The 27,891-nt window shown below is 42.0% G+C and overlaps 2 protein-coding genes and 2 non-coding genes across 7 annotated transcripts; 3 read left to right on the forward strand and 1 right to left on the reverse strand.

Annotated features, from left to right (window-relative positions):
* The first annotated feature begins 8,419 nt into the window (after positions 1 to 8,419).
* On the forward strand, positions 8,420 to 18,504 carry ncl (nucleolin). 4 transcript variants are annotated; one of them, XM_015361308.2, is made up of 18 exons: positions 8,420 to 8,585; positions 9,664 to 9,768; positions 10,043 to 10,151; positions 10,728 to 10,841; positions 11,208 to 11,333; positions 11,855 to 11,971; positions 12,259 to 12,393; positions 12,887 to 13,042; positions 13,239 to 13,328; positions 13,754 to 13,877; positions 14,005 to 14,141; positions 14,781 to 14,907; positions 15,212 to 15,348; positions 15,754 to 15,880; positions 16,026 to 16,168; positions 16,289 to 16,412; positions 16,869 to 17,122; positions 17,541 to 18,504. In XM_015361308.2, the coding sequence occupies exons 1-18, from the start codon at positions 8,568 to 8,570 to the stop codon at positions 17,600 to 17,602; spliced, it is 2,205 nt and encodes a 734-aa protein (XP_015216794.2). In that variant the 5' UTR covers positions 8,420 to 8,567; the 3' UTR covers positions 17,603 to 18,504. The 4 variants fall into 4 exon arrangements, with proteins under 4 accessions (XP_015216794.2, XP_069053508.1, XP_006637703.2 ...); XM_069197407.1 differs by lacking the exon at positions 11,208 to 11,333; XM_006637640.3 differs by lacking the exon at positions 10,728 to 10,841 and having other exon boundaries at positions 8,421 to 8,585.
* Positions 12,611 to 12,684, forward strand: LOC138242292 (small nucleolar RNA SNORD82). The gene has a single exon (XR_011191500.1). It is a non-coding gene; the product is annotated as a small nucleolar RNA SNORD82 (small nucleolar RNA).
* LOC138242293 (small nucleolar RNA SNORD20) lies at positions 15,611 to 15,680 on the forward strand. The gene has a single exon (XR_011191501.1). It is a non-coding gene; the product is annotated as a small nucleolar RNA SNORD20 (small nucleolar RNA).
* A 3,517-nt stretch (positions 18,505 to 22,021) lies between the features above and the next one.
* b3gnt7 (UDP-GlcNAc:betaGal beta-1,3-N-acetylglucosaminyltransferase 7) lies at positions 22,022 to 27,047 on the reverse strand. Its single transcript, XM_015361054.2, has 2 exons — positions 26,942 to 27,047; positions 22,022 to 24,658 (listed from the first exon to the last, which is right to left on the reverse strand). Coding segments are annotated over exons 1-2 (1,227 nt in total). The 5' UTR covers positions 26,944 to 27,047; the 3' UTR covers positions 22,022 to 23,433.
* Between the last annotated feature and the right edge of the window lie 844 nt (positions 27,048 to 27,891).

A 27,891-nucleotide genomic window follows, 5' to 3' on the forward strand; every position in this document is an offset into this window, starting at 1 on the left:
AAACACCTACAGAAAAACCAGTTCTTCTACAGTTCGATGGGGCCCAATCAGCATGACAGAGAATAACAAAATCTTCATCAGAGTCAACAAAGCCAGTATCCGACACCACTAGAGGAAAACACATGAATATGATGTGGGTACACAGTGGACTGGCAAGAACATTTACTATTAAACATTTCTCTTCTAGATTTAACACAGCAAGAAATTTATTTTTTTACATAAAATGCTGATACATTTACAGCATTAGAGACTAAAAGATCTCATTTGACCTTTAAAAGGTACTGCAGCCCTCTATACACAGGTGGTATACTGCAGTGGGGAACAATGCACAATATTGGCACCGATATATTATGCAGATAAACACAAGATGCCAGAGCTAAGTGTTTTCCTTTACAATTGTGGAGAGTCATTACAGCAGACATGGAGCCATGTTGGGGCTTTATTTACTGTATGACTAGAGAAGAGCACTCTGTTAGATTTCTGTGTGCTTTTAAGAATCTCAGCATCTCTCATACACACAGCTCAACGAGCTCTGCATTAATTATGTTTTTAAAGAGGAGCTTTGCATTTTAAAAGCACAGACTCCAGAAGAGTGAGAATTTCACAAAGTGAACAATGTGAAATTCCCCAGGGTTTTGCAACCACTGTCTGCTGAGGAGGACGATGAATGAAAATACTATCTTACCAAATCACCTGTAAAGAGAACCCAGGTGTGATTTTACACTAAAGGTTGAGACTGCTAATCAGAATAAATGGAATGAAATACTTTCCTTCAAGAAATCTCAATTCGATCATTTTAAGCATGACAATAGAAAGTCCCTGTGTATTTACCTGCCTTCAAAGTCTCACAAAGCTCATAGTGCTGTGCATGTGTGCCTTTACAAGATCAGATCACTTTTTTGGCCATATACATTTTTCTGCATTAGGAATTTGTCTTCTTACATACCCCAACTTGCTCTCCATGAGTCACATGCACACAGACAGGGAGAGAGAAGCTTGGGGTCAGATTGCAGGGTAACCCATTTATACAGCACCCCTGGAGCAGTTGGGGTTGAGAGCCTTGCTCAGGGGCCCAACAGAGTAGGATTCCTCTACCAAAAGCGGGATTTGAACCAACAACTTTCCGGCCACAGGCACAGATCCTTAGCCACAGAGCCACCACTCCCCACAGTACTTCAGCAAGAGAACACACTGGGCAGGAATGTTCCACTGAAACCAATATGATTCTGCAAATTATTCAGCAAATCTTCCTAAAATTACTCTTCATCAGAAGAACAGAGCACATAAGGCTGTTTTGTGTAAAGTGCTATGGGTTCCACTGGGATGAAAAGTGCTATACAAACACAAGAAATTATTGTTAAAAGTTACTGTGACATTCATTTCTATTTTTTATGAGTTTATGTGCTGCAGTCAGTATTTTTCCCCTAACAAACTCACGTCTTACCTCACAGGCAATTCCCAAATTAACTGGAAAGATGCTTAAGTTTGCAGAAAGCCGGGCTGAGGTTGTAATGACTGACAGATACTTTAGGGGAAATTCACTTTCAGGGCTGAAAAGGAAATTAGTGGCTGTCAGAACATTGTCACAAGCAGCAACATTTGAGTTTGTACTAATTTATAGGTCTGGGAGAAAGGTCAAGATACATAATTTTTTTCTGAAGGTGACTTTTATGTTCCATTCTCTATGGAACTGAAAATTGACCAGTTTATACCCCAGAGATGACCAACCCTGGCTCTGGAAAACTACAGGCCTGCTGATCTTATAGATTACTCCTATTGTCAATATGTATTTACAGGGTTGTCAAAGTAGAATTCTTCAAAGGATTTACATGTATGAGATGTACACATCCAGAAACTCTCAACAATGCTATGTAACCAAGTAATATTACATTATTATACCTATTACATTACCATTTATAATGCAGAACACAGATAAACAAAAGTAACATTTTTACTGTAATACAGTCACAAATAAGGGGAAAGCACTGTGCATATCTAGCCCATTTGGGAGCTAGTAGCTAGTTCATCCCAGGACCTCATCCATCCATTTCTTGAAGGAAGCCAGGTTATCAGCTTCAGCAACATGGTTCGATGGCTTGTTCCATATGTCCACTTTAAGTAGTTCTCAGCTTTACGTTCACGCAATTTCTACCTGTGTCCTCTTGTTCATGTTTCAGTGTTAATTCTAAAGAAGTCTACTACATTAACCTTATCAGTGATAATAACAAACCCCTCAAGGTCCCCTCATAGTCTTTAACATAATATCTCGATTTAAATTCTACACTTGACTACATACTAACGTTTTGTTTTCGATTGATTCCCTACATTGCCTAGAAGATACCACTGATGCATCAACAGAAACATGGAAGTCTTTAAGAAGTACAGTAGCAAATTCTCAATCCAAACACATAGATTTCCCCGAGAGCCTCATGCCTTTGAGAAATTATCTTTTACAAAAGCCTTCTGACAATCTAAATACATGCATATCCAGTACAGCTATGGTGTGTTCAAGGATATCCAACAGGTTGGTTAGGAAAGATCTACCTTGTTTAAATGTGGACTAACCCCTAGAACATTATTTCCACATAGATTATTCACTGGTTTAGCTCTAATGATTGTTTTCTAAACCTTACCTGTGACAGAAGTTAGACTTTGTGATCTACAATTACTTGGGTCAGTTATGTCATCCTTCGTACGCATGGGTACTGCATCTGTAAATCTCCAGTCCATGGGCACTACCCTGTCCTGAGCTGACAGCTCTGTACATTTGGTGTAAAGGCTTCTGGTGGTATTTGTGACAGACCTGTGAGCAGGATGTGTGAGAGGATTTTGACTTAAAAAACAACAGACATATGCATGGAGTCATAGGCAAAAAAGGTTTAAAAAATCAGTCACCTTTTATTTGCAGACTAAGAAACTCGAAAAAAAAAACACACATGCAAAAAACTCAGTTCTTCTTTGAGGTCCATCTACACTTCCTTTTTTTTCCACCAACACTGTTCCAAACAATTCTTCTCATAACTCAAAGTTCCCCAAACCCTCTACCTTACACTAGATCTCTCTCTGAAATTATTCGCAAAACTCCTCATCCTTCAGCTGCTTCTTTGATCCCCTCTCCCTCTCTCTCCGATCCACCATATCTCAGAGGCTCTTCTTCCCTCATGTACAGCACAAGGTGACAGCCATCCCAGAAGTCTCAGCTGCCTGGTTTAAAATGTCACCTAACCAATGGTCATCCAGGCATTGGTCAGGTGACTGAGGACAGCAGGTGACTCCCCATAGCTTCTTGGGACGTTGTAGTTTAACAAGATCTTCTTCTCTCTTATACATTTTATACATTTTGCCCCTTGAGCAAAGGTACTCTGATCCCAGGTGTACAAAACAAATATGGAGTTAGTAATTTCCCGGCAAACAGAGTGGCTACACTACAAGGAGTTGTTCTGAAGCATGCAGGTAGTGGAGTGGGTTCAGTGCATGCTTTTAAATCTCTGAGAGCTTTTTTTATTTTGGATGTCCATCATGGCACCAACATAAAAACCAGCAATGTCAAGGCCTGGTTACATTTGTTCCAGGTAGCATTAATGTTTAAATCTGTTCTTGCTAATTCACCCTAACTTGTTACATCAGTTCATGTCCAGACCAGAGGTCATTGGAAATTCGGGTCTCATCTTAATTTTCAGACCATTTTAGGAAGGACACTTGTTATTAAAAATATGAATGTAGCATAGAAAAGACATCTTTATAACTGTATGTAAATGTAGAGCAGGAAACTTGAATAAATTTCGTTATTAAGAAAAATCCTGCTGCAAACAGGATGCACCCTTTGAGACAATAATTTTCTCAAATACACTAGATTGAACTGAAACTTATACATTGAAATACAGTTATTTGAAGAACCCGACAAATACTGCGAAGGTAAGGATCATGGGGCGCTAAACTAGTGTAGCTTGTGAAACACTGCTGCCCTCTTGTGGTATTAAGCTGTAATAGACGTGCAATTAGTCTCTAAAGAACAGCAACGGAAACACTACCTCTCATATTGTTCTTGGAAGAAATCACAATAATACAAACAGGATATCTTTCCAAACCTTTTTGAGACAAATAAAAAAGTTTGTAATCTTCAAGACAACATTTCATAATGTCTGGATAATTTCCCCACAACAAAGTTTTGGGTATATAAGCTGATGCCAGCAGCCATACCACCCTGCAACTCAAACTGGCAACCCCCTGAAGCTCAGCAGGTGTGAGCCTGGTCAGTACCTGGATGTGAGACCTCCTGGGAAAAACTAAGGTTGCTGCTGGAAGAGGTGTTAGTGGGGCCAGCAGGGGGCGCTCACCCTGCAGTCCACGTGGGTCCTAATGCCCCAGTATAGTGACAGGGACACTATACTGTAAACAGGCCCCGTCCATTGGATGAGATGTAAAACTGAGGTGCTGACTCTCTGTGGTCATTAAAAATCCCAGGGCGTTTCTCGAAAAGAGTAGGGGTGTAACCCTGATGTCCTGGCCAAATTTCCCATTGGCCCTTACCAATAATCCCCCTCTATGAATTGGCTCCTCCCCACTGACAGCATCATCCAGGTGGGGACTACACATTGGTGGTGGTGGAGGGGAGTCCCCATTACCTGTAAAGTGCTTTGAGTGGAGTGCCCAGAAAAGAACTATATAAGTGTAAGCAATTATTATTAGATTTTTTAAACTCTAATAATTTTTAGGTTTTTGTGTTTAGTTGATATGAAAAGCTCATAAAAACAATTAAATAATTTCACCGCAGAGCAAGTTGGATCTATCTCTCTCACCACGTACAACCTGATGTATTTGTTTGATATGTCCAGTGGATGTTTAAATGTGCTGCTTTAATGGAAACTGTCCATGCATCTAGATGCAAAGAGCTAAATACACGATTAACTCAATTTTCACTTTAAAAACAAAAAGTGCCTGGAAATATACTGTATCCCAACAGAATGGATTAGTTTAAATGTACTTTCACAAAAAGTTCTTACTTGAACTTCAGTCTAAATTGAAAATCTTGGGGGTGATATGTGATTCAGGCTTGACATTTGACCCACATGTGCAATATATTGTCAAAACATCCTTCTTTTTCCTCTAAAATATCACCAGACTACATCCTATGTTATCACTTACTGTAGCTGAAAAGCTGATCAACACGTTTGTCTTCTCCTGAATTGACTACTGTAATGCTCTACTCGCTGGGGTTTCTAAATCCACATTGACCAGGTCCAATGACTCCTATCCTGGAGTCCTTGCACTGGCTTCCTGTCAAGTTTCGAGTCGACATCAAAATACTCATGCTCACCTGTAAGGCTCTGCATGGCTTGGTACCTCAGTACCTGTCTGAGCTATTATCGCCCTACTCCCCACCTCGCAACCTTCACTCTTCTAATTCTGGTCTCCTAACTGTCCCCCAAGCCCGTCTACACTCTATGGGTGACAGGGCCTTCTCCTGTTCTAACCCCAAGCTCTAGAATTCTATCCCCAAGAATATGAGAGTCACCTTCTCTAAACTCCTTCAAATCCAAACTCAAAACGTTCTTCTTTAGAAGTGCCTTTACTTTACTTAACTGTTTCTGTTCTTTACCCCTCTGCTCCTACTGTATTCAATATCCACCATCTACTGGCTCCTCTCATTGTGCATTTCTTGTGTACTTTTTATTGTTGTTGTCGTTCTGAAAAGCGGTTTGAGAAGTCATCTTTAAAGGCGCTATATAAAATAGTTTTTTATTAAAAAAATAAACAGTCGTCAATTAGCGCCACCTGGTGGTCTCTTGAGAGATGTTAAATTTGCTTCTAACCGTTGAGCCCAGTACATCAGACCAAGCTCATTGAGCAGAATTACATACATTACTCCAACATAGTACCGCAACCGTTGGAGGAATCTGAAGACCACCTAGACATAATCAAACACCAAATTCTTCGTACAGGATTAATATAAACAAAACGCCATGATTTAATAATGATACACTATTTAACCTTAAAATAAGCGAAAGCGGCTTCTCAACCAGGAATTCACAGCGTGACTCTCCTTTGAAGGAGAAGGTGACAACTAAAAATCCTTGCTGACTAACACTTCCTACATAACAGCCGCTGGGTTATTTCTCCCCCGCAGATAGCGATTCAGGCATTTAGGACTGGGGAGGTTTACCAATAGCGCAAGGTTTGTACACCTCTACACCGTTTCCTCGCCACATTCAAATCGTCCAACCAAATCTCGCTCTTTCAAGGTCCCGCGAACGTCATGACGAAGATATCAAACTCTCGCGATATTTCATGTCAAGGCTTTTGGTAGGGAGTTTCGATATCCCTTCTTATATTACACGTTTTCACACCCGGAAAGGTAACAGGGCAGCCATATTGCTGCGGTATGATTTCGCTTAGAGAGTTACAGTAGGTAACATGACCAAAACGCTGATGGCCTTACATTATGCATTATATATTCAGTCAAAAGCAGTAAATGCAAACAAGTTCATTTTGTACGTCTGAACATTTGACATTGGTTTTACACATTACCGTCACTAAAGTGCCTGCCTAACGTTATGTAGCTTGTGCTATCCCTCTTGTGGGTCTTACCCAGGTACAATTAAGCTAAATGTAAATCGAGGACCGTGAGCATTTCAATTTGTATCTAAGCTGATATTCTGTTTACGTCAATACTTTTCCAAATCTTCAAAATGCATCTGTCCAAACGTCACCTTTAGATACTATTTACTTTTAATGTATTAATTTCTACTACATTTTTTTATCGACCTTATCTTTTATTCTCCCAAGTATACCTTACACGTGTTCTAATCCATTAAGTGGACCTACTGTTCCGGTTATCATTTCGATTGTTTGAATTTAAGTACATTGGTAATTCAAGAACCATTAGCGATTTAAACGAAGGGCCTTTCTTCGGGGTGTAACAGCAGCGTAAACCAAGGATTTGAAACCAGAACTCTCAAATCCACAGCGATCATTACCGCCAGCAATTTCTGCCCTGTTGCAGTCATTTTTACACACAAAAAGACGTGGTCACAATGACAGATGATGGAGGTCCAGTTATTTTGACTTGGTGATTTAATGTAGGACTGTGAGAAACTTTTTTTTCCCCTCAAAATTCAGATTTTCGTGTTACCAAGACCACATAAATTACCCGATCGATCTGTAGCTATCCATGACTCAAAACTCTCTGCTCATATATATTCTTCTTGTATTTCATGCATTGATTCATTTGTGTATATAAAAGTGGGTATTGTTTTATTTAGCAGATCACCGTGCACGTTAATTCGATTCTACATTACAAGGCTAAACTGTATTCTATAAGACTGTCTTATATTTATCGTCATTATTTTTTGACGTTAGACCTTAAGGTAGATATAAAAATAACAAGGAGAATGCCCTGAATCTCGGTGAGCATCCCCTCCTCGTGTTGAATGAGTTTTTTTTTTCCTGGAAGAAAAACAACTGAATAGTAATATCGTGAAACTATATAATTCATGTGCATTAAATTGTAACCACTGTATTTTAATTTTTCGCCCTCCTTCTTCCATTACCCCGCATTAAAACTCGTTGTTTTCCAATACCAGACATTTCACAAAATCAAAACATTTCAATCACTTTAGAACATTTCACTAATACAATACCTTCGGGAAAAGAAAACTTTACAAGCCGTACTGTACTTCTGAAGCTCAAGGCTCCCTGTTTTGTGCAGCCATGCTACCCTCTGTCCGTGATCGATTTAAAATGGGTGTATTTTGAAACACGTGGTGGCCAAACACTAGAAGCACATGGGACGCCACTGTTTCACTCCCATTGGGTGTCTGTAAATGGGATTTGCTTGCGGGTGGATATTATGTATTTACTGAAAAGAATAGCCGTTCCTATGTATGTTACACTTTGCGTTTTTACTTTGTGTTTTTGAAGTATCACTAAAAACTTGTTAGAGCTCATGTGCACTTTAAAGTCACATGGGTGGCCGGCACTTTAGGTTTAATGGGCTGTGAACGGAACTCGAGATACCGGTACAATCCACCGAGAAGTCCAGTACACAAAAAAAGTTAATATTTTAACAGGTTTTATCGTATTTAAATTGGAAGTTTTTTTCTCATTCATAGTTTCAACTAAATGCCAAATGGTTCGATGAAATTGAAGCTTAAAAATATGTTTCTTTATTTAAAAAAAACAAACAAATTATATCAATCCAGACACGAGTATACACCTATACAAATTTCACACTAAAAATACATATTACGAATACTGTGCAGTACTAACTAAATCCACTCTCGTCTCTTCAGGGCTCGGACAAGCGCGTTCACGAAAACCCCAGAAGCCGAGCGCGATGCAAATTCCTGCGACCCGATTGGCCAAGAAATAACACGTGGGCGTGGAAGGTGGAACGCGCACAACAGTAAAGCACCTCGCGCTTCTTCCTGCGAGTCCGTCTTTCTCGTCTCAGCGCCTCACCGAAGAGCAGGGTTAGGCCACGTGTGGAGCAGTGATTAAAACTTGCATTAGCTTTTTCGTTTTCCCGATCGATCTTAGTCGAGTAAACAACCCCGCAGACAGTCAAGATGGTGAAACTGGCGAAGGTAAGATGTGATTTTCATCGCCGATTTCAAAATATAAAGTTCGAGGCGATGGGTTTGATGTACAAAATGGCACTGGAGATGTGAGATTTTGTTCCTTTCGGTTTGCCTTGCCCGAGCATTTTTTTGCAGCGGATGAATGTTTTTTTTTATGATTATGCGGGTGCAGTCGTGTTTTGGGGGTAACGTAGGGGGTTATTAGTTTCCGGATGAAAGACGGAGCACAATGGAAGTGCGTTTTGGTGCCTGTTCAAGCCGACCCAGATTTCGAGTAATCAGCCATGTTTTTCTGCGTGGTGAACTCTTGTTTCTCAAAATGGCCATGCCTGCGCATTCGCCTGCGAGCGCGGAAGCTGTTTTTTTGGTTTATCGCCTTACTTGATTACATTTGGGTCTTGTTTGAAGCAGTAACTCCTCTTAAATGTAAAATATAACTCCTAGCAGCGTGAGCGCTTTGCAATTTTGGTAAAAAAAGGAACTTTCCAATTTGGTTGCGCTTTTATATTATGATGTGGGGAAAGAAACAGACGACTGTTTCTTAATTGCTTTATTTCTGGTAATGATTAGAACCGTGATCGTGCTATATGTAGTTTTTCCATTTATGTTTATTTCGGGTTTGTATTAGCTGGATATAGTTACATATGACTAGGCCTCGCGGAGCACCACGTGGGTTTTCAGCGTGGAGCCATCACGCAGTCACCACGACGTGTGTCCGTCGAGCGGTTTAGACATTAGTAGTTGGACATTGCAGGCTGTGTGCTGAACATTACCTTTTTTATTTTTAACTATTTTGAGAAATTTAGATTCTAAACATGCTAGCAAAATAGTGTCTTAGAGAGGGAGCACGCTGTGGAGGGGACATGGCGGCGGTGGTTTGTACTACACAAGCGTAGTTTTTTTTTTCCGGTGACCCGACCATTTTCCGTATACAAGTACACAATTATTTCGATGTACAAACGGTTACAATATTTTTTGACACCCCAAGGCGATAAACAGTTTTTTTGCGGCCTATGAATAAACAGCGGATACCCCGCTGGGTAGTCATGCTTCATATGAAGTGGGTTTTTTTTTCTTATTTTAGGCAGCGAAAAAACCGACAACTACCCCTAAGAAAAAGGCCCCACCGCCCCCTAAAGACGTGGACTCCAATGAAGAAGAGGACAGCAGTGAAGAGGAAAACGAAGAGGTAAGAGCGACAGAGACTCGCCGCAACACGTGGGCTGAGGGTCGCGCTGTGTCAGCGTGGAGCCAAACCGGAGGTCGTGTCCTACACGTGCTTGTGCGATTCGGGCCCTCTTGTTTTGGAGTTGGTGGTTTCGCTGGAAGGTGTAAGGTCTCTTTGGACAGTGACCCGTGTCCTAAAACGGGGTTCGACTGGGAAACCCAATACCGGTTTAACAAAGGGCATTTCTTTGTGCAGAAAGGGGAATCATGTTTTTTTTTTTTCCTTTCGGCTTCAGGTACCTCCCCCAAAAGCCAGCGCCAAGAAGGCAGCCACGCCAGCTAAAGTAACGAAAGCCGCCAAAAATGGCAAAGTGGCACAGAAGCAGGAAAGTGATGAAGACGATGGTAAGTGATGAAACGCGTCTGGGAGCCTTCATCTTTCACTCCATGCATGTTATAGGGTGAAGTGGAAGTGCAAAGATCTGGACAGAGGCTGTTGCATTTGTTGTCAACCACCAGGTTTCTAAAAATGGTGTCAACCATGTCGGAAATAACCAAAAGCCAGTGTTTGGCAGGATTTAGTTCTTAACCTACAAGATGCTAGCTGCAGTGAGTGTTAATTAAGGAATTGGAAATGCCCAAATCTTAAATCAGCATTTAGATGCCAGCAATACACTTATCACTATTATACGAAGCGTAGTTAATATTTTGAAGTGTTGTGTGGAGTATAAAGATGGTTCCACTCAGTTGTTCCTTCTTTGTAGAGGCTTAGGAAGCTGATATACTTGCCTTTGTTGAGCCAGAAGGACAATATATTTTGAACCCCACTGCTCTGAGGTTTGCATTGGGGGGGAGGTATTCCCTTTTAGTTCAAAATGTTTTTTTTTTCTGAACGGGGGAATTTCAGCTGTGATATTCCCCTGTATTTGGTCCTGAGTACAGTATGCTGGATTAACTCTTGCGTAATGTGATGCTCTTCAGAGGAAGATGCCCCCCCAGTCCCCGCCAAGGGCAAGGCCGCCAAGGGCAAGGCGGCGCCCCTGAAAAAAGCCGCCAAAGCTAAGAAACAGGAATCGGAGGAGGAGGATGACGATGGTATGATCAGTCACGGTGACTTTCTAGCTGTCAATAACATCCCAGCAATAGTCTTAAGAGGGCAAGGGTGGCTCGCCAGTGTTTGGCAAGGAGCTGGGGAGAGGAAGTTAGATCTCTGGGTTCATGGTTTTAGATCCTGGATGGAGCACTGCTGTTGGACCCTTCGGTAGAGATGAGCAATATAAATGTTGTCCAGGTGGCATTTGTCCCCAGGAAGGGCCTTTTTGGGCTGGTTGCTGGCTAGGCCTCCACCCCTCTTCAGACCTTGACTTGGGGCTCGCTGACATCCCTGCCGGGGCCCTGATCTTAAACCTGCTCGGGCCGGTCCGAAGCCCGGGAGACTCCTAACCTGTTCTGTTGTCGCAGATGACGAGTCGGAGGAAGAAGCCCCCCCACCCAAGAAGGCCACCCCAGCAAAAGCCACCCCTGCCAAAAAGGCCGCCCCCGCCAAGAAGCAGGAGTCCGAGGAGGAGGAGGACGATGATGAAGATGGTGAGTGACGGTGCAGTGATTCAGGGAGGGGGTTTAATAGCCTGGGGTGGTCTTGAGTTTCCAAGGCACTTGAGTGTGTAGGGAAAAATGGCCTCTTCCCTCCCCGCCTGCAGATCTTTTTAAGCTACTTAATTGATTTACTTAATTAAAATCTTCTTGGGTCCTGTTTTATTTGGCGGTGGTTCAGTTAGCTTAGCGCTCTGCTGGAGTCAAAACAGGAGGGTGGGATCGTGGATATGCAGAAACCCGGTAGGCTTACCATATCCTGAAGGTGCTGCCAATACAGAGGTGTGCCTTCAATGCACAATGCAGTTGTTATAATCACATTGTGTATTTTAGAACCTCCCTAGTTCAGAGGGAGTGAAACAGAGGGCAGTGAAACAGTTTGGTGCTTTCTGGTGATCACAGATGTACCCTAGTTGTCACTCGTCAGAAAGCTATACTTTTAGGAACATTAAGTTCTTGAATCCTTGTATCTGGTCCGAAGCCCGGGAGACTCTTAACCTGTTCTGTTGTCACAGATGACGAGTCGGAGGAAGAAGCCCCCCCGCCCAAGAAGGCCACCCCAGCAAAAGCCACCCCTGCCAAAAAGGCCGCCCCCGCCAAGAAGCAGGAGTCCGAGGAAGAGGATGAAGATGGTGAGTGGTCTTGTGGGAATTGCATAGGTGGAGGACAGTTCAATGCTATTGAAAAGCTTTGTGCATGCAGAAAAATTGCTTGTGATTTTTTTTTAATGAACCTGTTGAAAGCAGTTTTAGGACAAATGTGCAAACTCAATATTTAAAGGAATAATGGCTAAGGTTTGAGTTTTCCCCAGATATGATGTTCCTGGCTCTCCGGCGGGTTTGTGCTTTCTGTGTTGATTAAATATGCAAGTCTGAGTTTAAGAGAAGAAGGCTCTGACCTTTTTGTTCCCCTGGTGCAGATGAAGAATCTGAGGAAGAGGCCCCTCCACCCAAAAAGGCCACTCAGGCAAAGTCTACCCCTGCAAAAAAGACCGCCCTAGCCAAGAAGGAAGAGTCAGAGGAGGAGGATGATGAAGAAGATGATGAAGAAGATGGTGAGGGTTGTTTTGTTACATTTCAGAGCTGAAGGACAGTCTTACCTAGAAACTTCAGGCTTTATCGGATGTATAAGTTGTCACGACAATGCAGGGCTTCTTACGTATTTGTTGCAAGGTCTGCAGATGTTGAGCTATGTTAAACTGTTTGCCAGCGGTATGTGTTTAAGATTATACAAAGGGTTGCAACCAGATTATGCAAGTTGGAATTGCAGCAAGCACATATGATGAGCATTAAGGGACTTAATACTGAGTTGAGTACTTGATGTCTTTTTTTCCATACTGATGTGCTTGAAAATATGCAATTGGGTGGTATTTCTAGAGATCTCCCGTCAAACCAGACATTTAAGCTCCTGACAGTGGAATTTAAAGTAGTGTGATGATTGGTATGGGCTTGGTGCGAGGCTGGGGAGAGTGTACCAGTGAGGCAGCACTAACTTGTCCAGTGGAACAGTGGAAATGAGCACGTTGTGGTTTTCATTCCGTTTTAAAGACTCAGAAGTCGAGCAGATGGACACGACTCCGGCTTCCGCTGCTAAGGCAAAGAAAGCTGGTATGGTGAAAGCAAAGGAGGAGTCTGAAGAAGAGGACGATGAGGAGGACGACGACGACGAAGAGGACGATGAAGACGAGGAGAGTGATGAGGAAGGTGAGTTCAAAGCCCAAATCTCTAGTGTGTTGAGAACTGAGGAGTGAACGGCTGGACCTCAACCTGCAACTAAAGGCCCGTTTGTAACTTGTGTTAGCGCTTATTTTGTCTTTACGTTGTTCTGAAAATGTATGCGGCTGTGATTGTTTGCCTTTCCTGTTTGAGACCACATATGTGTAACTGGACTGTTTTTCAGAGCCTGCTCAGACTCCCGGGAAGAGGAAGAAGCCAGAGCCAAAAAAGAAGGAGACCCCACCTGCCAAGAAGGCAAAATCTGAGCAAGAAGGTTAGTAAAGATCTTGGTGTCCAGCTCAGCTAATCAGAACGTCTCCCTTGTTCCCCAAGATAGAACATAAAATTTTATGTTTTGTCTTCAGTGGTTGTGCACTATTTAAATCCCATTCTATTGAAACGTGAGGATATAAATCTTATTTTGTAAATTAGCCTTTTTTTTTACTTGGGGAAACTAAATTGGCCAAAGACGTGTTTAAAAGAGAGCCCTCGTGACAAACCCCAATAGTGCTGAATATTGTATAATTCCATTCACCTCTGGAACAGGGTGGCAGGGGCTTGTCATAGGATACTCAGTGCTTATAAGAAAAGTTGGGGGGGGGGGTGAAGATCCAGTCTGGTTAGCCACTGGGCTTGGTTTTCATGCTAAGCAATATTGAATGTAACTAATTTCTTTTTTTTAATTATAATTTTTTTTAGGCTTATCTGCTTTTGTCGGAAACCTCAATTCGGATAAAAACTTTGATGAACTCAAGGAGGCTTTGGGCAATTTCTTTTCCAAGAACAACCTCCAAGCCCAGGATGTCCGAATTGCCTACAGCAAGTGAGTACACAGGTTTCTGTAGATGTTTGTGTGGCTTGTCAGATCATTGTAATTTTAATGTTTGTGCTTTACTTGGTGCCAAGTAAGCTCAATAGTTGAGCTAACTATTGCCGGTGTTTTCCTTTAGGAAATTTGGCTATGTTGATTTTGCTACTGAAGAGGATCTGCAGAAGGCTTTGGAACTGAATGGGAAAAAGCTTCTGGGTTTGGAGCTCAGAGTGGACAGGGCAAGGAGCAAGCAGAATGCCCAGCAAGACCGAGATGGTAAGATTTTTTTTTAAACTGTGAAAACGTCAATATAACCATGTAGCCTCTTATCAGCCTTAAATGCCACTTCTGCTTTCTGCTTGTCCTTTTGTTTGTTGATGTGTGACATTAAATAATTTGAAGTTAGGTGACTTTCCCAGAAACGTCTTTAAAAAAAAAGGTGTAAAGCTAACCCTTGATGATGACGTGGAAGGTTGTGACCACAAAGGTTGGTCCAGTTGCTTGACACCAGTGGATGAGCCTGCTAATGCACTTTGACATCACTGCAGCTGTGCAAACATCATCAGAATCATGAGATCTAGTGACACTGCAGATGTCAGAGAGGCCCTGTGTTCAAACATTGGTAATCATTGGCTCGGTAATGACATCCCATTCCCCTACAAAGCAAATGGTCTTTTCTCTACCTGAGCATAGGACTATTCTGAAAGGTTCAGCATTCATGGTGTAATCTGTCCATGGAATGGGAAAGTCCATCCTGGTCTATTCGAATCACTCGTTGGTGTAATTTTCCTTTGCTCATTGAGGAGTTACTTCTAGACTAGGAGTGTCCAAGAAAGTTCCTGGTCTGTGGTGGAGGTTAGGAGCTGACTGGTCACTGGCCCCTTACCGGTTCCGTTTTTGTTTTTCTTCTGGCAGAGAGGGACTCGCGCACCTTGTTTGCGAAGAACCTTCCTTTCTCCATCACACAGGAGGAGCTGAGAGAAGTATTTCAGCAGGCGGTCGACATCAGACTACTGACTGCCAAGGATGGCTCCAGCAAAGGGTATGTGTGTTTCTCAGCTTGGCTTCAGGTGCTTGTCAATGTATGGTCTTTGGTATCAAGGGGTCTGGGTGCCACTAAATGGATGGATGGGTGGAGTCGGCCCGAGATGAATTTATAGTTCCTTTTTACGTGCAGGGCTTTCTTACGTACTCGCACAGCAGACCCACCTCCAGTTTTTTTTAAGGGTACTTTGCAGCTGGTTGTGTGTATTTGAAACTCTTATTAAATTAACCTTGAGGGTAAGAAACTGACACAGGGGCTGTACTTGTACATGAGAATTCAAGCGTTTGCCTTTTGGTTGCAGAATTGCTTATATAGAATTCGAGACGGAAGCCGTTGCCGAGAAGGTCCTGGAAGAGAAGCAAGGAGCCGATGTCCAGGGCCGCTCAATCATCTTGGATTACTCTGGGAAGAAAAGCCAGAAGGGGCCCAGGATGTCAGGTGAGCACCGAGAACTCGAATACTTTGCTGTACAAAGTCTTCAAACATCGTCTCAGAAAAGCAAATGGATTGGCTTTGTTTTCTGCTGATAATTTAGTTCTGAAATGCGTCTTCTACAAGAACTTGCCTCATAGTAATTTCTCTTGGGCATTGAGCATGGTTCTGGGTGGTAAGCAGCATTTAGAAATCTTTGGGCTTTACTCTTACGATTGAGCTCTGAAACATGTGAAACGTAGGGGATGTTTCAGCTTCTTTTCTGGACTAGAAATGATGAATTAAGACTCTGAGAAACCATGACGAGTTTATTTTTAGATAGTCAAGTACTGATCTAGTCCTTACATTTGTACTTCATGTAGTTTAAAAGGGGGTGAAAGAGTGCTGATCCTTTCTTCTCTACATTTCCAGAAAACATGGCTGGCAAGACACTTGTAGTCAATAACCTAGCCTACAGTGCAACAGAAGAGTCACTCCAGAGCACATTCGAGAAAGCAATTGCTGTCCGAGTTCCACAGAACAATGGCAGAGCAAAAGGGTAAGTAGAGTACCGTTTTGAGCTTAATGTACTGATTTTGTGATTAAATATACATATGCGTCAGATACCAGACCTGTATTCCTGCTCTCCAGAAAAAAAGACTGTGCTCATGTGATCTTTTTCTTTCTATCCAATCCATATAAAGATACGCATTTATAGATTTTGAGAACGCTGAGGATGCCAAGGAAGCCCTTGAAATGCACAACAACACCGATATTGAAGGCAGGACAATCAGACTAGAGTACAGCAAGCTTGCACAGAAATCGGACGGTGGCCGAGGGAGCTCTGGTAAGCACTTCTTCCCTGGCGTTTGGGCGATTAATGCCGAATTGCTGAGAATACCAACTCTTCATGTAGTGTGCGGTGAGTTTGGTCAGTCTCTTTAAATGTTTCTCTTTGGACATTCAGGCCCCACCAAGACGCTTTTTGTCAGAGGTCTTTCTGAGGACACAACAGACCAGACTTTGAAAGACTCATTTGAAGGCTCTGTTGCAGCCAGGATAGTCACAGACAAGGATGGATCCTCAAAAGGGTACGTTTTCTTCAGTGACATCCGTTGTCTTGGGAGCACAGCATCTTGACGTCTTTTAGAACTTTTTCTGAACGGGGGTGGAACTGAAGTGGTTCTCTTCTCATGAGCTCCTCTCTTGTCTGGTTGGTGACAGAGTACGGATTCGCAAGAGAAGTAAACCAAACACAATTTGACCTCCCAGCTTCCCCTGCCTTGCGGGGAAATGCTCTCTAGGTCTATTGTGACACGTGTATTAACTTGAGGATAACGTCGGTGTGATTTCCTGAACTTCTAGGTAGTGTAGGATGTGTTTTCCAAACCTGCACCTGCAGGTAAGGGGAAGAATTCGCGCAGATGGTAGTTAAGGAGTTCCATAAAACAGTGGGGAGTGCTTTGTTTCAGTGCCGTGGGAAGAGAACGTTTGTGGGTAAGCACGGAGGTCCTGTTCGGTGTTGTAACTTGGGCTTTTCCTGCCAGGTTCGGCTTTGTGGACTTTGACAGTGAGCAGGACTGCAAGGCCGCGAAGGAGGCGATGGAGGACTGCGAGATCGACGGGAGCAGGGTGACGCTGGACTACGCCAAGCCGAAGGGCGAGGGGCAGCGCGGCGGTGGCCGGGGAGGTTTTGGAGGGTTCGGGGGCCGAGGCGGCGGTGGCAGAGGAGGACGCGGAGGCTTCGGCAGAGGCGGCGGCTTCCGGGGCGGCCGTGGGGGCAATCGTGGTGGGTTTGGAGGTACGTAGAGAAATATGACTTTCAGTTCTTTCCCCATAACAATGCACAGTTCTCCTTTTGCTTTGTGCCCCCCGTCACCCTGTTTCAGTAGGAATTGTTCTTCAAAGTAAACATTGGAATGGATGGGTTTCTTGTTAAGTACTGCTTGCTTCCAACCAATACTCTGGTCCTGGATGCACTTTGGTGGGCTTTTCATTTCTAACCCTTGGTGACACTAGCCCAAGGTCTAGTGAGCAGTCCTTGAGAAGAGAGGGCGGTCCCCGTCACTGTCTTAGAAGCAGGGTCTGCTGTGCTTCGGGACGGATATGGAAAATTATCTGCGACCCCCCCATCTTGTTTCCTTGGAAAGTGAGCTTTGTAGGATCTGCAGCTCGATTGTGGTTTAATGCTCGTGTCTGGTGTTGGTTGTCTGTTTCAGGAAGAGGCCGTGGATTCGGTGGAGTAAAGCCCCAGGGAAAGAAGACGACGTTTGACGATTAAACTTGTGTATATACGGTTGTTGTTTTTTTTTTCAAATGGACTCTGTTTTCATTTTGATTACTTCTCTCAATGCGCTGACAGAGCCTTTGGACATTCCAGGAAGTAACAACTATATAAAATTATAAATGTGATGGACACCTTTGCCTTCCCTCGCCCCGTAGCTGAAGAGAGCTGTTTGAGCTCAGAGGTGTGCTGACTGCCCATGTTCATCTTCATTAACTTTTTCAAAGGGGTAAAATGGAATGCGACGCCCGCCTGCACTGTGAAACATGGTGCCGGTCTAGGTACATACTGTACATGTACATGTGATTTGTATGACTTCATTTTACCTTTTGTAAAAAGTGTAGTTTCCGTATGTGTTTTTTTATTTCTTACTTTTTTTTTAGTTTGCTGTAAATGGAAAAGTTTTACCATAAGAAATGTTAAACAAATTGTAACGGGTGGAAGATTAAACAGACCCAGAGGAGTGTTTGGGTATTTAGATTCTCTGGTAGTTGCCTATGTGTGCTGTTTGGAAATGGCAAAGATTTGTTCAGTGAGTTTTGTTGATGTCCTTCAAGAGGAGCATACGTTTTCTGACGGTGGAGATCGGTTGTGGTCAGCAAAGACCATTCGTATTTCATCTTTCTCTCTTTAACATTAATAAATTGATATTTTCAATTGTCTCTTAATTACTGGTTGCCGCTTTACAAGTAGATGAGATGCCTTTTTACAGACACATTTGATAAAGGCCTTTTAAGATCTATCAACTGTTGGCCGTCGTCACAAGGGATTGTAACGAGCAGTAATGCTGTGCATGTTTTTTTAAATTTCACTTTTCATTTTAAATCAAATTGGTAAACCTTGATCCAACTGGGACAATTGTGGTGTGAATTTTTCACACTAATAAATTTTATATAAAATTTTTGTGCTGTTTGATTTGTGATGTCAGTTCTGCCTCTAGGCTAATGTGGAATTAATGTAAACTGTTTTGTGGAAGAATGTTTTAAGTGAAGAGAATATGATGTTTGCCTTGGACGACTTAAGAGGTTTGGCCATTTCCTCAGGTTAATTCGTATATCTACGATTTGAGAGTAATTAATTTTTTGGTGTAGAAGGTTTCACTTACCGCGTGCATACTGTAGACTGGGAATAGGGTCTTGCATTACGTTTTCTGACTTTCACAATGATCCCTGAGATGATAAACGGGATGTAAGGTGGGGGGTAGTGTTTCCCGACTCAGTTCATTGTTCAGCTGATCTACCCCAGGTGAGAAGCTGTGGATTGGGTGAGAAATGGGCAGTAATAAAAGACTGAAACTATCTTTGACGGACCTTTTAGAGAACTATAGGACTTAATGAAAAGGCCCAGATGTGCCCATTTCCTGAATGCAAGACTGGTTAGAATTTCTAGCCGATTTGTTTCCTTCTTTCTTTAATGCAAATGGTCAGTCGTTTAATTGTTCAGACTATGCCAGTTACTTGGTAACCACTCCCTGAAATGAGACTAATGAATGTGCTGCTTTAAAATGGAAGTGATTTTGGTCATCAAAACGGTAAATTTGCATCTCTAAGGTGTACAGCCCATGGCCACAAGGTGGCACTTTAACTCAAGGTAAAGCAGTCGTTTCACATCCCTGTTCAACATCGTCAGCTGCTATTTTGAGCTACAAAGGACTGAATAATAATTGCTTATACTTATATTGCACTTTTCTGGACACCACTCAAAGCGCTTTATAGGTAATGGGGACGATGCGACGGCAGCCATAGTGCGCCAGAACGCTCACCACACATCAGCTATCAGTGGGGTTGAGAGCAGAGTAATGAAGCCAATTCATAGATGGGGATTATTAGGAGGCCATGATTGGTAAGTGCCAATGGGAAATTTGGCCAGGACGCCGGGGTAACACCCCTACTCTTTTCAAGAAACACCCTGGGATTTTTAATGACCACAGAGAGTCAGGACCTCGGTTTTATGTCTCATCCGAAGGACGGCGCCTGTTTAAAGTATAGTGTCCCCGTCACTATACTGGGGCATTAGGACCCACGTGGAGTGTGGGGTGAGCGCCCCCTGCTGGCCTCACTAACACCTCTTCCAGCAGCAACCAAAGTTTTTCCCAGGAGGTCTCCCCTCCAGGTACTGACTAGCCTCACACCTGCTTAGCTTCAGTGCCAGTTGTGAGTTGCAGGGTGATATGGCTGCTGAATGAACGAACTCCTTGAATGTGATTGAAAATGCATATCATTTTGAGCCTGAAGTTCTTGTGAAATATGACGGTGGATTCTTACATGGTTTTATTCACTGTTTAAAGCAAAAAGATTCATACATCATTTTCACAATAGAACAGTGGTTTGTGACACAAGATGGCAGTAAGGTCTTTAGCTTTTTTACAGGGCTGTTTGCTTTGAGTTTTAAACATAGTTCAATCCCAAATATCTGTGTGATGAACTGAGTTTAGAAACATTCATACAACAATTTTCAGTTATCTTCTGGTGGGGGGTGATTTAACATCATCCAGTTAATTTGTGAGTTCCTTACCACTTTTGTTTAGAATCCTAGTCCACACCCATTTCATGTTCAAGGGCAGATGCATGAAAGCAAATTTAAAAAAAGGGTGGGTTTTGATCCTGAACCTGAGGGTGTTGAGTGAATATTGGTGGTATTGTTGGTTTTCCTCGTTCCTCCTGTTGGTTAGTTGTACCAGGCTCCTCTTCTTACCTGGGAGGTGGAGTGATTTTCTGGGGAGGGGGATGGTGGCGTTCCTCTGGTCTGTTCAGATTCACAAAGAAAAGGCACCAGAGCACCAAGGAGACAGATGAAGGAGAGTAGTCCCATCATGTGATGTGTACTAGCAGCCTGGAGAGAACTTGTGAAGGAGACGGGCCTTGTCTGTCTTTTTCTGAAGCTGGTAACATCAAAGAATCAATTACCAAGAGCAAACAAAAAGCCTGACTCAACGCCTGCATTTCAAGTCGTCCTTCCTTCTTCCTCCCACATCAAGGCAAGGTAGTTTCACACTGAATAGGTCAGTTAGGAAGAGCCCGGAAGGAAAAGACACTTCTGTTTGGTGTTTATGGTCTCATGATACAGCCACTGATTAATGAGCCCACATAATGATCATTTTTAATAACATGAATTGAGATCATATAAAGAATGGCAAAACAGCACTCTTCCTTATCTTAAAGGTATAGTCTTCTCTGTAAACCTCAGGCTCTGGAGCTGTATTTTGGGTATAAAAGAAACATACTTTACCTTCCTCTGCCTTGCTTGCTGTAATGTGTAGTTTTCTAAAAGAAATGCCTTGGCATGCCTTTGTATACCAAGAATTGTTATATTCTTGAGAAGAGTAACAGCCATCTTCTGCTTTCAGTTGTCCTTCTTATTAGATTGCAAGACGGATTGTTTCCCTTTTTGACATGGAATTTTTTTGAAATCTAAAATAAGATTTTCGGGTATGAGGACAAACACAATTTTCAATAACATACTACTGAATTTGTCACTTTTGGTGAACAGTAGATTGATGGACAGGTTGATATTGCTATCTAGAGAATTGCATTATGAATGCCAGGTGGGTAAAAGAGAATTCTGCAAGTCCTGCTTACTTTGTGATCTGCATGGAATTTGTACACAGACGTTTGGGAGCAGGTCAGCTTCTGCTCTCCTGTGCATCAATATCTCGAACGAGTCGAATCTCACACACCCCTCCCTCCCACCAGCTTTTGTCCAGCCTCCAGTAGCTCTGGGTTTCAAGGGGAGGCCTCCTACTGGTGGGGTTGAAGGAAACCGGAGTCAATCTCTTTAAGGTGGGGAGGGGTTCCCCTTTCTGGCTTTTCTTTCTTTCTGGGGAGGGGAGGGGGTCTCCTTGCATATTTCTTGTTTTTAACCAAGGGTGTTCATCAGGTCAGTTTTTTAGGGCGTTCTTTTGCCTTTTGAGGGTGTGGTGTGTGGTGTGTAAAATGGGGAAGGCTTCAAAACTTTTTCTGGCTGAATTGCCTTTGATTTGAACTAACCTGTTAATTTAATCTGCTGAACGTTTTGCTCAAGGACACAAGTTACATCCAAACTCCCACCTCCTGAAAATTGCACTAGATGGATGTAGTACTTGATTTTCAGATTTTCAATAGGCAGAAGCAAGAGCCAATTGGCAAACAAAAAGTCGTCATTAAGTAGCAGCTTCTTTAAGTCCTGACTGGTGAATGGATTCAAGCTTTGGTCTGCAAGTATAGTTTGTTCCGTACCTTGAGGGTGAAATATTTCACTTTGTAGATCACCAATCTACTGTTGTATTGCAAATGATGTCGAGGTACATGACACTTAAAGCCTGCACATTGTCTTCAAGTAATGTAACCAAGGATTTTGAACATCATATCATTATATCAAATTCAATTAACTACCTTTATGTATGGACAATAACCTTAAACAATGTCTTGGAAATCAGGATAAATTTTAAATATCTTTATTTACAAACATTATTTTTCCTTAAACATCTTCAATTTTTACATTTATGTACACCATCCATATACAATACAGGTAATTTGTGACCTACTTAGTTATTATGATTTTATTCACAATTAAAGTATATAATAGAAAAATAACAGGCAGTATTATTTTCTCTTTCCAAAGTGTGATTCTGGAGACTGTCAAATTACCATATCCCAGGTATGTACCAGTATAATTAGAATTTGATTTATTCCGATTATCTTTTAACAGTTCCAAAATATTTTCATTTACTGCTTACATTAACATCTGTGCATTTGTGTAAGACTACTGAAATGTACAAATTTCACTAAATCTAAATATGAACGTTGAGGAACAAAAGCCCCTTATCCTGCTACATAAATATATATGAATAGATCTCAGAGGTAAACTATCGGCAAACTAAAGTAGAAATGCTACTGTAACTGACTGCAGGATTTCATAGAGTAATCTTGTATTCTCATTAGAGGCTCCACAACTTCCAAGATGTAACACTAAGAAAACAAACTTACACTATTAGTAACAAACTCGCATTACATTAGTGGAAAAACTTATACCCACCAAGTTAAAAAACACCACATCCTTTTATAAAAAGAAAGAGACAAAAAGAGGAAATCAGTGAGGTAGTGACACTCTGTCCAGATGGCATAATGACAAGAGAAAGTTATGCCAATTAATATCTGTCACTTCAGAAGAAGTCATCAATTATTGAGCAGTTCATTTAGCCTTCCTGAAACGTCAAGTAATTCTGCTTTAATTATTTAATTCGTTTGTGTGGTTGTTATTTTCAAAAACAGGAATGAATGAAACCTTATGCATCCATCAATTTATCAGTCAAAAGTCAATTTGTTTTTACTTCAATAATGTCTTGTTGCTTCATTTATAAATGCATCTACATTTTTCCCTAGGGCAAAACAACAAACTCCATTCTTTGAGGCGTGCTGCATAAGGAATTGGAACTGGAAATTAATTCCAGCTTCGTTCAACTGGATTGAGGTTAATGGAAGCGAGATGAATAAGAACAATTAAAGTTGAATGAAAATGAGTGTTGGAGCATCTCAGTGGACAGGCTCGCCGTTTTCAAATGCCATTGAATGATCCATTGCTGAAATACAGAAACTGTACACACGATTTTCGATACAGAATTCAAATTTCCCAAGAGCCGCTTTCTTCCCATGTATTCCATTACACGAGGTTTGCCCCCAGTACAGTACTTAAATTAACTAACTAAATTGTCCCAAGTCTTCTCCCAAAAAAGGGAGTACTCATCTTTGAATACGCTCAAATTTCCCACTTGCTCTGCCACCCCCCACCCCCCAGTGCAGTTTCTGTCACCCTAGGGCCCGTTCACTCTCCGGTGGAGTAGACTCAAGCGGCTATAAAATGTTTACTTTCCGGGAGCAAACGAGATTGCTGTTGACCAGCTTCCACATGCGCATGAGATCCGGAGGAAGCAACTTGTGGACCACGATCATACTTTTGAAAAAGCAGGGTTCTCTGTTCAGCTTGCTGCTCTTGTTCTTCACAAGCCCAAACGTCTTGAAGGCATTGTGCTTGACGGGAGTGACCCGCAGGACCTCGAGGCACATGCCGAGAAACACATCATCAATAGGATAGAGGTCCAAGGTTTCACAAGCTCCGAAGAGTCTCCTAGCCAGCGGCCCATCCATAAGGAAACCCCCACCACCTGCATAGGGTGGGTAGTGGGTTTTATTGTACAATGCCTGGGGGACGTAGTACTTATTCTCCTTTTTTCTAATGGGTTTGGCCTTGTACAGCACATCTCCTACGAAAAGGTTCCTTATCTTACTGCCATCCAGAAACTCCACAATGTTCTCGATGCTCACGAAAACGTCATCGTCCCCTTTGAATATGTAGTGCACATTCTCGCAGTAGGTGGAGAACCACTTGAGGAAGTGGACCTCCTTCAGGGTGAGGTTGAAGAAACTGTCCATGAAGTCCCACTGCAGGATGTCCCCGTATTTGTAATCTTCGTACTCCAGGAGCTTCTGGTGGTTGGCTTTCTCTTCCTCCTTGGAAGGGGCACCCAGGAGGAACAGTGTCTTGATTCTTTTGCCATTCGCCTCTTTCTCCCTGCCCCACGTCTTTCTGATGACCTCCCTGCGGTCGTACTGCGTGATGATGGACTTGACGACAATCAGGAGGTGGATTTCTCCCTTGCACTTCTCTGGGTGGTTGATGGTCATGGGGAAATACCTGCAGTGTCTGTAGAGCAGGAACTGCTTGAAATTGGACTCTAAGCCCCCAAACCACTCCATCTGCGTGAAGTTGAAGTTGGCAGTACAGTTGGTAGTGGTCACATCCCAGGTTCTTGGTGCTCTGGAGGCTGTGACTCTTGGCTTTTCTGTCGCGGACGCCTGCTTGCTTGCTTTCCAGAAGCCTTCCGTCCCAGGCAGCAGGCCCTTTTTCTGCATGTGGTGGACACCTTCGGAGAGCGACTCCTGCTTGGACGGGCTGTCTTCGCGAAACTGGGCTCCGCTGTACGTGCTGCCCCTCTGCAGCACAGTCAAAGTTATCACAGCGACAAAAAACATCAGACACGCCGTCTTGTATATTTTCCATCTGTCCCTGGTGGTCAGCCTAGAAGCAAGTGAAGAAAGAAAAACGATCCTAGTAGAGGTTATTGGAAAAAAACAGAACATGATATACAGTATACGGATATTCCCACCAATGAGTGGATTTGTCATGGTGCAACTTTAATTTGTTTTTTCCTAAGTGAATCCTGATACAATCGCATCAATCCTGGGGTGCCACTCGTATGACATTGCAAAGGATGTGATTGTTGTTCAGGTAGGACATTCCCGTCATGGGATTCTGGATAGTTTTTGGGGGGAGAAAGGGACAACAGGCAAGACTTATCCATCGATTATCCATTGACTAAAAACATTTTCAAGAAATGAATGTGATTTGTAATGCACATGATATCTACAGTACCAACTCCTTCTTTGCCTAAAACCTCCAACAAACATAACAGTGACCATATTAACATTTCACAAATGTTTAAAATGTCTTTTAAAGACTATGGAGAAAGTTCCGTTGGTGTGTTCTACCATGGTTTTTAATTGTTGTTTTATGTTGTGATCTCAATAATAAAAATATTTATCTAAGAGAACCTGATACGACTTTTTTTTTGTTTGCCTTGCTTGAGTCCGAGAGTCCAAATAATTCGTCATTTCATAATGGTCTCTTCTTTGCGCACTTAAGTTCGCGTTAAAAAAACCAAACGAAATAAAAGGTACAGTACGTTTCAGACGTGAGAATAGACAAAAAACGAACAACCAAAACGACAGCTTAAAAACCACACGGGATGCATACAGACATTAACATTATTTTAAAAAGCACTACAGGAAATAAAATGTTTCTTCTTCATTAACCAAGAAAAAAACTAACTAGATACCTTGTTTCACGTATCTACGGCCTTTTATAAGTGCACTGATTTTGAGCAACCGTGGAAGGTATATCTTTTAAATTTAACAATTCTCACAATTCATTATGATATAGCCTTAACAGTTGTACCCTGGTTAACTCAATGCGTGGCATAGTGACAGTTTTCGTTTACAGGGCATTTCGTTTTCAAGCTATAGAAAAATCACTGGATGGTCACGTCATCATACTGTACGTAGCGTCCTAAAGCAATGTATTTTCAAGAAAACAGCGGTTCACGTTAACCCTGTCGCGTTAATGGGTTTGGTCAAGTAAAAACAGAAGAAACCTAATCATAGTGTATAGATCAGCACCAGAAAAAAAGCCTGTAACCCATTCTCGTTTCAAAGAGACACATTCTTGTCTTTTTTAAAATATCACAATTAATCTTTTAATTATAAAGAACACGATTATTATTCCTTTAAACAAAATACTTGTTGATATTTATTTAAATCTCTAATTCATTTTTCATTAGGTGGCTTCTCAATACTGTGAAATAATTCAGGAACAATGTGTCATAGTATAATGTTAGAGAGTATTATATACTGTATGCTCAGGTACAATTTTATTCGTGATAACAACTTTTTCTTCGTGATAACTGCAACAGTGGGTTCTATAAGTCCTGAAAAAATGCACTTTTATATTAAGATAATTCACTTCTTATTGTCGAGAGTAGTTTCTTAGTTTCAGTCTATAAAGACCTCATTTTTTCCACAGTTTTCCTTTTTTATGATATTTTTTTTTCGTACATAATGGGCATACTACTTGTTTTCTTTTTCCGGTATTTGAATTTTTATCCGAAATGTGGAGCTTTTGCAAAAATATCGTGCCACGAATTTCGAGCAACATTGTTTAAAAATGCGATTCTGTGTGTGAAAAAGAAAAATCTGGAAGAAAACATTTGTATGCTCTTCAAATGAAAACCTGAGTGCCTCTGAATCGTGTAAGAACATTTTTCACAAGTACCGCCAGTTAAAAAATAAACATGTAAATAAACATGCAACTTATTCAAAAGAATTAAGCAAGCATTTTATGATGATAATGATTTCAATAAAAAGACGAATACGTAAATAAATGTATTGCAAGTCTTTACAATCTAAGACACAACGCTAAAAAAACTAGAACGTTTCTTCCATCTATATGGTAGCAATCTTAAAATGTTAAATATAATATGCAACGTGAAAATGTTACTAACGTCTGCTTTAAACACTTTCAATCCGTGAGTTGTGAAGATCAGAATCGAACACAAGAAGTGAAAACATGTTTGTCCCATCCCATGCTCAGGCGATGATTTTCTACCGATATTATGCTCATCGCGTTGGCAAACCAGTATCAGCAGCTTATCTTTCTGTTAACTGTAACTCCAAATAAGTTTTTTTTTTAAAAAACCCGAATATATCAGTTAAGAAGGCGCCCGGACGTTGTCTGTGGAATACTTACATTTTTTGAAGATATGATCAGGCGGCTGCTCAGAGCGGGTTTTGAGAAGGACTGTGCGTTTCTCACACTGCGCGACCCCTGTCTGAGCGCTGTGCGCAAACACCAAGTCCGGCAGCACCTTCTCGTCGCGCAGTCCCACAGCCCTCACCGCGGGGCGGGGGCAGCGGGAGTTGGTTCGGCCCTGAAGACGCGGGCCCTGGAAGGCTATCAAGTAGATTCAAGAATCAAGTACGGGAGCCCACTCGTTCAGACTGGGCACCTCCTAACCCCAGCACTTCAAAAGTCAGGAAACCGCGGTGAGAAGCGCTCCTTTTCGCGGTGCAACTGAACAAAAAAGTAGTCCGAAGAAGAATTCTTACGCTCGATGTTAAGAATTTAACAAGTTGTGTTTGAAGATCCGAAAATCAGTATCAATCATAATAATAATCGTTATCGCGATCATGTTCTCATCATTACCGCCATCAGCAGTAGCTTTATTATTTGCCTGAATTTCAAGTTTTTAACTGGTATTGAACGCTTTGAGCGTCAATAAATGATCGTCATACATTGGTCCTGTATGTATGATTTATTATACAGTATGATCAATATGTAAGTGTCTGTCATGTCCACCTATCTTTCCTTTACCATTCCTCCTTCTCTAGCAGAAGGAACGGCGTATGATTATTATTTGTTTTTCAGAAATTGCGAATTGCTGAGTGCATTTAGAGCCAAAGTCCTGGCGAACCCTGGCCAGTCAGCCAGTGAATGACTCATGCTCCAACCGGTGATCATAAAGCTCAGTCTGCAGAGACCTTACTAATGGAACAACTCATGAGGCCCTCTGTCCCCCTTCTCTTATAATCTTCTATAAGACCTTTCATATTACTAATGAATTGATATTCATTTTTATCATGTATTTTACTCAAAGTGTAAAAAGCCTGAAGTGTAGACAGCCACACGCATTACAGTAT

Source organism: Lepisosteus oculatus, chromosome 13 (genome assembly GCF_040954835.1).
Source record: "Lepisosteus oculatus isolate fLepOcu1 chromosome 13, fLepOcu1.hap2, whole genome shotgun sequence".
NCBI lineage: Eukaryota > Metazoa > Chordata > Actinopteri > Semionotiformes > Lepisosteidae > Lepisosteus > Lepisosteus oculatus.

What these genes read in the sequence shown, in the direction of transcription:
- ncl (XM_015361308.2), top strand. An exon ending in GGAGGAGGAGGATGACGATG is followed by an intron (nt 10,842 to 11,207) that starts GTATGATCAGTC and finishes CTGTTGTCGCAG; the next exon opens with ATGACGAGTCGGAGGAAGAA. An exon ending in AAGGATGGATCCTCAAAAGG is followed by an intron (nt 16,413 to 16,868) that starts GTACGTTTTCTT and finishes TTTTCCTGCCAG; the next exon opens with GTTCGGCTTTGTGGACTTTG.